General features: G+C 47.4%; 1 protein-coding gene across 1 annotated transcript; it reads right to left on the minus strand.

Annotated features, from left to right (window-relative positions):
• Window positions 1–3,202: 3,202 nt before the first annotated feature.
• On the minus strand, window positions 3,203–4,003 carry NXNL1 (nucleoredoxin like 1). The gene has a single exon (XM_006106512.3). The coding sequence runs from the start codon at window positions 3,543–3,545 to the stop codon at window positions 3,216–3,218; it is 330 nt and encodes a 109-aa protein (XP_006106574.1). The 5' UTR covers window positions 3,546–4,003; the 3' UTR covers window positions 3,203–3,215.
• Window positions 4,004–10,340: the final 6,337 nt, after the last annotated feature.

Consider the following 10,340-nt stretch of genomic DNA (forward strand, 5'->3'; position numbering starts at 1 on the left):
GGCAGAAGAAGGGCCCTTTGCTCCGGAGAGAGAAAGGCAAAGCTAACACACTTGCGGGGAAGAGGAGGGGGAAGGGGAAGGCCGGGGAGCGCGCCTCACCCTCGGTTCTTAATTTCCACCCCCTTGGTTCCTGGGTGGCCCTTTTCCAGGCCTCCACACAGAGAACACATGATACCTGCAAAATCCCAGACAGTAAGTGAAGATACAGGACACCCAGTTAAGTATGAAACTCATATAAACAAATACTTTTTTGTATAAGGATGTCCCATGTAATATGTAGGACAAACTTATACTAAGAAGTTGTTCATAGTTTGTGTGAAATTTGTGTTTTACTGGGCATCCTAGATCTGGCAATCCTGTGGGTGGGTGGGTGGGTGAGTGGGTGGGGATGAAGGGTTGGAACTGGCTCACTTTCTCCAGGTGCCAGCTGGGTGGATGTTTTGTTGAGAGGAGCGCCTCAAACAAGGTCAGCATTTTCTACGATGCCCTGGCAGCTGGCATTTCTGCCTCGGGGAGGGCAATGTTGCCTCTTCTGGGGAAAGAACCCCCCCACCACCACCACCACCCCCACCCCCGCCCAGCTGCAGAGGGCAGTGGGAGTGAGCCAATGTCCAAACTTTGATAATCTCGGGTGGAGAATGAAGTTCTTCATGACCAGAAACTTCCAACTTGTTGTGTAACAAAATGAGTGAAATCAGAAAATGTCACAAAGTCCACAACTCACTTTCAAATGTTTCAGCACAAACCTCGCAGGTATGTAGATAAAGCAAATATGGCAAGACGTTAACACTGACCTAGCGTTTCCTTGTGTGCTTCTTCCAACTTGTTGGTATTTTTGAAAATTTTCATAATAAAAAGTTGGGGTTTAAAAAGAGTGAAAGGCTTGCTGCAGAAAAGGGGAAAGTTCTAAAATAGCCATAGCCCTAGCTGGTTTGGCTCAGTGGATAGAGTGTCGGCCTGTGGGCTGAAGGGTCCCGGGTTCGATTCTGGTCAAGGGCACATGCCCTGGTTGTGGGCTCGATCCCCAATGTGAGGTGTGCAGGAGGCAGCCAATCAATGATTCTCTCTCATCATCGATGTTTCTCTCTCTCTCTCCCTCTCCCTTCCTCTCTGAAATCAATAAAAATATATTTTTTAAAAAATAGCCACAAACTAAAGCACCATTTATTGGGCCGCTAATTGTAAAGCTTGACTCCCGCCACCTCTCCCTCCCTCAGCTCCAGCGCCCTCCATGGCTCCCAGCTATGCTGAGGACCACATCACACTTGTTAAGGTGGCGTTTGGGGCGCTGCTCCACGTGGTGCCTGCTGACTTCTCACACCTGCAATTACCTATCGGTCCCTAAATTGGCTGTCCTTCGAGCCTTTGTGCTGTGCTATGGCCTCTGCCTAGAAACCCTCCCCTTTCCTCAGACTTCATCCTCCCATCCTTCCTGTCCTTAGAGGTCTCTCTTTACAGCCACTTCCTTAAATGAGCATCCCCTGACCCCCACATCTCAGCAAGGTCCCCCCATTATATCTCTACATGGCATCCTTCCTCTTCCTTTGTCCTCCAGAACATACTGCAGTTTGCTATTATGTATTTGAGTCTTTGTGAACTCCCTGGGGGCTGGATGGACACAGGGATGTGTAGGCCCTGCTCTGTAGCCCTCAGTCCTCCGAATATGGACTGGCTGCTCAACACCGGATGGCGCTCTGTCGGTAAACGAATACTGTACATCAAACTAAAAAACTGCACAGCAAAAGAAACCATCATCAAAATGAAAAGGGAACTCTCTGCATTGGGAGAACATATTTGCCAATGATACAGCTGATCAGGGGTTAATTTCCAAAATATATAAAGAACTCAACAAAAGGAAGACAAACAGTCCCATTAGAAAATGGGCTCAGTGGTTGAGCGTCAGCCTATGAACCAGGAGGTCACAGTTCGATTCCCGGTCAGGGCACATGCCTGGGGTTGTGGGTTGGATCTCTAATGGGGGGCATGGAGGAGGCAGCCAATCAATGATTCTCTCTCATCATTAATGTTTCTATCTCTCTCTCCCTCTCCCTTTCTCTCTGAAATCAATAAAAAAAATTTAAAAAAAATGGGCAAAGGACCTGAGTAGACACTTCTCCAAAGAGGACATATAGATGGCCCATAGACATATGAAAAAAATGTTCAACATCACTAATCATCAGAGAGATTCAAATTAAAACTACGAGGTATCACCTCACACCTGCCAGAATAGCTACCATCACTACATCAATAAACAGCAAGTGCTGGCAAGGATGTGGAGCAGGGGTCCTCAAACTACGGCCCATGGCCACATGCAAATACAAATATTGTATTTGTTCCCGTTTTGTTTTTTTACTTCAAAATAAGATATGTGCAGTGTGCATAGGAATTTGTTCATAGTTTTTTTTTAAACTATAGTCCGGCCCTCCAACGGTCTGAGGGACAGTGAACTGGCCCCCTGTTTAAAAAGTTTGAGAACCCCTGATGTGGAGAAAAGGGAACCCTAGTACACTGCTGATGGGAATGCAGGCTGGTGCAGCCACTATGGAAAACAGTATGGAGTTTCCTCCAAAAATTAAAAATGGAACTACCGTTTAACCCAGCGATCCCACTTCTGGGAATATATCCTAAGAATTCCGAAATACCAATCAGAAAGAATATATGCACCCCGTTGTTCATAGCAGTGTTATTTACAATAGCTAAGATCTGGAAACAGCCCAAGTGCCCATCAGTAGATGAGTGGATAAAAAAGCTGTGGTACATTTACACAATGGGACGCTATGCAGCTGTAAAAAAGAAGGATCTCTTGCCCTTTGCAACAGCATGGATGGACTTGGAGACTATTATGCTAAACGAAATAAGCCAGTCAGAAAAAGATAAATGTCTCATGATCTCATTTATATGTGGAATCTAAAAAACAAAATAAACAGAATAGGTCCAGAGGCATGGATGCCTGGAATAGACAGACAGATCTCAGAGGGGAGGGGAGGAGGGGGACAAGAAGAGATTAACCCAAGAACTTATATGCATATATGCATAGCCTATGGACAGAGACAATAGTGTGGTGAAGGCCTGGAATGGGGTGGGGACTAGGTGGAGGGGGGGGGGGAAAGTGGGGGACATCTGTAATACTGTCAACAATAAAACAAAAAAATACTTCACTCTCAGCAGAAACAGCCCCTCCTCCAGGAAGCCCTCCCTGACTTTCCCCTCCCACCTCACCTCCTCAGGTCATCCTCGAAGGGCAGGAAGAGCCACTTCTTGGGCATGTCCTTGAGGAACAGGTCCTGTTGCTCCTCTGTGGTGTCCTGAGACACATACACCAAGGCCAGCTGGGCTGCCCGCAGCACATAGAACTCATCGGTGAGCCGAATGAAGAAGTCCCTGAGAATCGGTGCAAAGGCCTGGCACTGGGGGCAGGACCCAGCGCCAAAGAACAGCAGCACCAGTCGGTTGTCCAGCCTGCGGCTGAGCTCTGCCTCTGTATCCAGTTCGTCCTGGTCACTGTTGTTTCGGATCAGAACTCGACCAGAGAATAGGGAGGCCATGGCAGCCCTGGCTAGGGCCTGGGAAAGGGTGCGGGGACCTGTGTGGCCCTGGGCCTGCTGGCTGGCTGCTGTCCCAGGATTAGGGATCTTTAGGAGGTCAGTTTAGGGCCTTGCTAATCTGCCTAAGCCATGACCTGATTCTGACCTGATTCTGCAGAGCCTCCCAGGGCGGAGGGCAGCTCCCAGGGCCCTTTCTCAAGGCATAACTGCAAATGCATTTTGAAAATGCGCAGGACTGCAAAGGAAGCCCGTCAGACTGACATAAGGTATGAAACCTTTTCCTTATGCGATGTAAAAACACATGCTTCTTCATGAGCACATTAAGTAATCCCGATTCACCAGGGCTCTACTAATCACTGCCATCTCCAAGTGGAGATGAGCATGAGTGGTATTTTGAGGTGTCTGCCGTGACCAGGATGTGATGTGAAATTATCTTGGGTTTCCAGGGGTGAAGGGGTCACGGGACCGGCCGGTGCCTGCTGTGACAGGCTTGAGAGGCTCGCTAGATTCCGGTGAGAAGTTCATGGAAATAAAGATGACTTCCCCCCTGAATTCTGACTGGACAGTCCACCTTAAGGTCCCCTGATGTGCAAAGTTGAACATCATAGCCGCTGTATTTTGCAGCCCCTCCATCAAGAGAGGGAAACCAGTTCCCCTCTCCTTGAATCCAGGCTGGCTTGTGACTTGTTTCGCTCAACAGAACACGGCAGAAGGTGTGAGTTTACGGGATTACTCTCACCTCCCGCTGTCACTCTCTTGGAATGCTTCCTCCAGATGCTCCAAGTATTAGACGGGACAAGGGTCTCAAGGCCTGGGCAGCTCTAAGCCTTACACGAAATGTTAAAATGTAGCAGTGTTTTGCAGGCAGCTGGAAACAGGATGAGCTTGACAAGAACCCAACCAGATAATTGTAGCCAATTGCAAAGAAGAAATCAATGTGTGATTAACCAAGTAGTGTATATAAACAATGGCTAAGCCTTGCCTAACTGGTCTGCTCAGTGGTTAGCATTGGTCCACCTATGAACCAAGAGGTCATGGTTCGATTCCCGGTCAGGGCACATGTCCAGGTTGTGGGCTCAATCCATTGATGTTTCTATCTTTCTCTCCTTCTCCCTTCTTCTCTGAAATCAATAAAAACATATTTTAAAAAAAACCCAAACCAATGGCTAAGCCTTCCTTAGGGGACACCAGCTTCGGATATGAATCCCCTGTCTCCGTTACTTGCTGCAAGTAAGTAAAACTACCTTGCGACAACCATGTGTCATTCCTTTTTATTTAATTTTTTAATTTAATTTTTTTTAATAAAGAAGGCAGAGTTTTCTTTTTTTAATATGTTTTTATTGATTTCAGAGAGGGAGGGGAGAGGGAGACAGGGATAGAAACATCAATGATGAGAATCAGCTGCCTCCTGCAAGCCCCCTACCGGGGATGGACCCACAATCTGCCATGTGCCTGACAGGGAATCAGATGGTCACCGTCTGGATCATGGGTCAACGCTCAACCACTGAGCCACACGGGCTGGGCTATTTATTTAATTTTTAAATTTATTTTAGAGAGAGGAGAGAGAGAGAGAGAGAGAGAAGCATTGATGTGAGAGAGAAACATCAATCGATTGCCTCCCATACTCGCCCCCATCACGGATTGAACCCACAACCTAGGTATGTGCCCTGACCAGGAAGCAAACCCACTACCTTTTAGTGAACAGGACGAAGCTCTAATTAACTGAGCCACACTGGCCCGGGCCCATGTCTCATTTTTGAATAGAGCACCCCCCAAACTGTGAACCCTTTGAGTTGGTTAACACAAGGAAGCCACGGTCGCCCAGAGGTTGACAAGCCTTTTTTGTAAAGGGCCAGGTAATAAATATTTTCAGTTTTGTGAGACATATAGTCTCTCTTGCAACTTTAAATTTTGTCATGCAAAGCTGCTCTAGACAATATGTAAATGAATTTATGTCTGGGTTCCAGTAGAATGCTATTTATGGATGCTGAAATTTGAACTTCATAGAATTGTCATGTGTTATGAAATATTCTTTTGACTTTTTTCAACCATTCAGAGCTGTAAAAACCCTTCCTAGCTCCTGGCGAGTTGGCTTTGGCCTGTGAGCTGTGGTCTGCAGACTCCTTTTCTAGTCTATTGGGTGAGAGGCCACCTGGAGAACTAGATGCACAGCTAGCAGCCAGCACCGCCTGCCACACATATCATCCTCTAGCCCAGCCACCCAAAGAATATAGCCGAGTGACTGAGTCCAGTGAGACCGCAGAGGGACTGGCAACCCATGGTATCCTGAGAAATAGTTGATGGCTGTTGTATTGAGGCAGGTTAGTAAGAAGCTAGGAAACACCTTGGCAAGTGGAATGAGGAAAACACAGACACATAGTTAAATAAGGCCAAGCAATTAACAGCCAGCTAGCCCTAGCCAGTTTGGCTCAGTGGATAGAGCATTGGCCTGCAGACTGAAGAGTCCCGGGTTCGATTCCAGTTAAGGGCACATGCCCAGGTTGCAGGCTTGATTTCCAGTAAAGGGGTGTGCAGGAGGCAGCCGATCAATGATTCGCTCTCATCATTGATGTTTCTCTCCTTTCTCTCTGAGATCAATAATAATAATTATATATGTAATATATTTAAAGAAAACAGACCAAAAACCCTTGAGATAAAGGATGCCAGTGCTGCCCTTACCGGTTTGGCTCAGTGGATAGAGCATCGGCCTGCGGACTGAAGGGTTCCAGGTTTGATTCTGGTCAAGGGCATGTACCTTGGTTGCGGGCATATCACCAGTAGGAGGTGTGCAGGAGGCAGCTGATTGATGTTTCTCTCTCATCGATGTTTCTAACTCTCTATCCCTCTCCCTTCCTCTCTGTAAAAAAAATCAATAAAATATATTTTTAAAAAAAAGAAAGGATGCCAGTGCTGGCTCTCCCTTGAGCTCGTCCATGCCCTCCCTTCCTTCCTCGGCGTGTATCTTTGCTTTTTTACTCATAATCTCCCAGGATTTCTACCAGACTTGCAACCAGGGGAGCAGCAGGCAGCAGCAATGTGCCCCAGGCTAACTCCCTGAATTTATCTCCAAGGGCCCTCCTTTTGCCTCTGTAACTTGTTTCCTGAGCCCACACAGCCCAGTGTGGCTCATTTCTGTGACTGTGACTTCCTTCCCTGAGTCTAGGCAGCTCAGCTGAGGCTCACTCCTGATGCTGTGATCTTGCCTCTTCTATTTTAAGTCCTTCCTTTGTTTCACTGTTCCTGGCTTTCGTAAATGTACTCTCAAAACCACCTGAACTCAAATCGTAAACTCCTGCACAAAGTCAAGGACCCACGTATTCCAGACTGCCCAGGGCAGGCCCTCCTCAGGCCTGGCCCCTCTCTGGTGACAGTTATGAAGCCACCGCGTTTGGGGCAATTTGTTACGCAGCAGTAGCTAACAAAAACACCTGCTCTAGAGGATTTTTCAGGGCCTGGGAAAATGTGGGAGACCCTGAAAGAAACTTGGTATTATTGGCTTTGAGCAATAAAAAGAAAACCACAAAGTCCTCATTGCCAAGAGTTTCATTCACGTTGTCAAGGCCTCATGAATGGATCCCTTCCAGATGTGCCTGTTTCACTCCATTTGGAAACACTTTCCTAGACAGATTTTCTTCACTTCGCCTTTGCCAGAGCCCTGGGAAGTCCAGGCCTGTTGGGAATTCAAGAGGGCACTGAGAGCAGAATCATCTCAACAGTGAACAACTCTGCAGTGTCCTCAGCACAGTCTGCAAGGTCCGTGCAGTGCTGTCCCACTTGACGGGGGAAGCACGGAGCCGGGCAGAAGCTGAGCCCCCCGACTAAATCACCCAGTGAATGACCGTGTCAGGCTGTAGAGCCAACTCCAACCCGACTGAAGCTGCCATCTACCCAGGATTCTCAGACTGCCGCACCCTTGCCACTTGGGCCGGATCACTCTTTGTGGTGTGGGGGTTGTCCTGTACATTACAGGATGTTAGCAGCCCCCTGGCCTCTACCCACGGGATGCTGGTAGTGTACTCCCCCTTCCCTGGTTGTGACAATTAAAATGTCTCCAAATGTTGCCAAGTGTCCCCAGGGGGCAGTTGAGAACCACTGTTCTAACCCTTTATCCAGTTGTAGTGGGTGGAATGATGGCCCCCAAACAGATACATCCAGTCCAAACCCGCAGGACCTGTGACTGTGACCTTATTTGGAGGAATAACAAAATTTGAAGATGTAACTAAATTCAGGATCTCTAGATGCGACTGTGAACCCTGAGAAAAAAACACTAAGAAGGGCTCCTGGTGGCTAACTGGGCTTAAATTAAACAACAACAACAGTAACACACACAACAGCCTAGCCCTGGCTGGTGCTGCTCAGTGGTTAGAGTGTCTGGGCACCAAAGCGTCTTGGGTTTGATCCGGGTCAAGGGCACTTACCTGGGTCGCAGGTTTGATCTCTGCCCCTGTCAGGGAGTGTGCAGGAGGCGACCAATTTCTCTCTCCCTCCTACCCTCCCTCCCTTCCATTCTCTCTAAAATCAATGGAGAAAATATCCTTGGGTAAGGATGAACAAAACACACACACAAACACCAAAACCAGTGAATTAATAATAAAAAACCTGTTAATTTCATTATAAGCAAATCTGAGTTAAAAACATTGTAAAATTAACAGGGCGTTAATTTTCACATATGACATATGGCCGGGAAGTTTTGTCCATTAATTACGAAGTCCACTAAACGAAGGCCTGCAAAATCGAGGGTTTACTGTACTTTGTTTTGGCAGCCCCGGGAAACTCATACCTTTACTGTGGTGGGCACTTGACCACGGCAGAGAAATTGCTCACTCCCACACGGTGCTCATGTTCCACTTACAGGGACACACCCATGCTCTGCTCTCTCCGTACCTTATTTCAATGTATGTTTCATTTCTCTCCTTCCAGAGAGTTTGAAGAATTCCTTCTGCTGTGGCCTGCAGGCACTTGGGGTCCCTCTGGGGAGGGAGATGTCCATCAGGTTGTGCCCCCCACAGCTACTGTGGTAGCCCCTTCATTCTCCAGATAACGAGTTCCTTGTCTGTCAGCCTTTGTACAGGGGGTGATCAATAAATATGTGATTTACAGCGCCTCAGGAGTCGGGTGTTATTACCCAAAGGGCAAGCAAGGTAGAGGGGAGAGGTGACTCTCCCAAGACCACCCAGCTGGAGAAGGTGAGAGCCTGGTTTGACCCTGAGTTCTGTCCCCCTGTCTAAGCCTCGGTTTCCACGTCTGTGAAATGGGAATAGGGCTGTTTCTTTCATTTCTTTTTTAAAAAAATTCTCACCCAAGGATATGTTTTTATTGGTTTTTCTTTAGACAGAAGGGAAGGGAGGGGGAGAGAAACACGGATTGCTTGCCTCCCTTACATGCCCGGACTGGTGGTGATACAACCCAAAACCTAGGCATGTGCCCTGACCAGGAATCAAACTCACAATCTTTTGGTGCACCGGATTAGCTCCAGCCAACTGAGTTACCTGGCCAGTTTCTTTCTTTTTTTTAAATCGCCTCTTTAAGTGAGGTTCCTTTTCTCAGCTCCTCACAAAAATCTCCAATGAACTATTTCTTTTTAAAAAAATATATTTTATTGATTTTTTGCAGAGAGGAAGGGAGAGAGATAGAGTTAGAAACATCGATCAGCTGCCTCCTGCACACCCCCTACTGGGGATGTGCCTGCAACCAAGGTACATGCCCTTGACTGGAATCGAACCCGGGACCTTTCAGTCCACAGGCCGTCCCTCTATCCAGTGAGCCAAACCGGTTTCTTAATTGCTCATCTGGAATCCCTGGCATGGGTAAGTTTGTACGAAAATAAGGGGAGCCCTAACCGGTTTGGCTCAATGGATAGAGCGTCAGCCTGGGGACTCACGGGTCCCAGGTTCGATTCTGGTCAAGGGCATGTACCTTAGTTGCGGGCACATACCCAGTAGGGAGTGTGAAGAAGGCAGCTGATCAATGTTTCTCTCTCATCGATGTTTCTAACTCTCTATCCCTCTCCCTTCCTCTCTGTAAAAATCAATAAAATACATTAAAAAAGAAAATAAGGGGGAAACCTCACCAAAATGGAGTGGGGAGGCCAGCAGGGGGCGCTCTCACACAGTACCGCTCCATGTCAATTACAGACCCTCAACAGAACGGGGTGTGCATTCCCCCTACCCCGGTTACCTAGCCAGTGAAAACCTAATCTCCCTGAACTCTCACTTTTCTCTGCTGGACTTCCTCTTACAGCAACCCTTCCCAACTTCCTCCTTTTTCCTCCATAAAGTAGCATTCCTCTCCTTTGTATGTGGGACTTTCCTATGGCTTTTGCTAAAACTTGCTTGTCCCGAGTTGAAATTCTTTGCTGTCCCCTATTTTTGCTGGTAAAATCGCTGTTTTATTTTTAAGGTCACCATGTATTTTGGGATTGGGAATTTTTTCTATCTTAGGAAGGTAATTGGGTGTTGCATGATGTTGCTGGGTTGTGGGGTATCGCTGAAAAGGGAAGAATAAGGGATAAAGAGGAATAAAAAATGTTTTCAGTTTTGATCACTGAAAACAGCCTAGGTCACCGCTGGAGTTCTGACACCACCTTAAGAAAAAGTTGAGCTTCCAGAGCCTTTTGGATTTCATGATTTCAGGCTGAAGACTCATAAGAGAATCTCCAGGAGCTGTGGGTAGAGTTGGAAGAGATTGTCACGTGCACTATTCAGTTCTGGCTCCGTGAGCTGGGTGAGATAATGGGAGGAGGGGAGGCGGAAGAGGAGGAGGGATAGAAGGAGGGAGAAGGGGAAGGAGGAGTGG

This window comes from Myotis lucifugus, unplaced genomic scaffold, assembly GCF_000147115.1.
Source record: "Myotis lucifugus unplaced genomic scaffold, Myoluc2.0 scaffold_841, whole genome shotgun sequence".
Lineage (NCBI taxonomy): Eukaryota > Metazoa > Chordata > Mammalia > Chiroptera > Vespertilionidae > Myotis > Myotis lucifugus.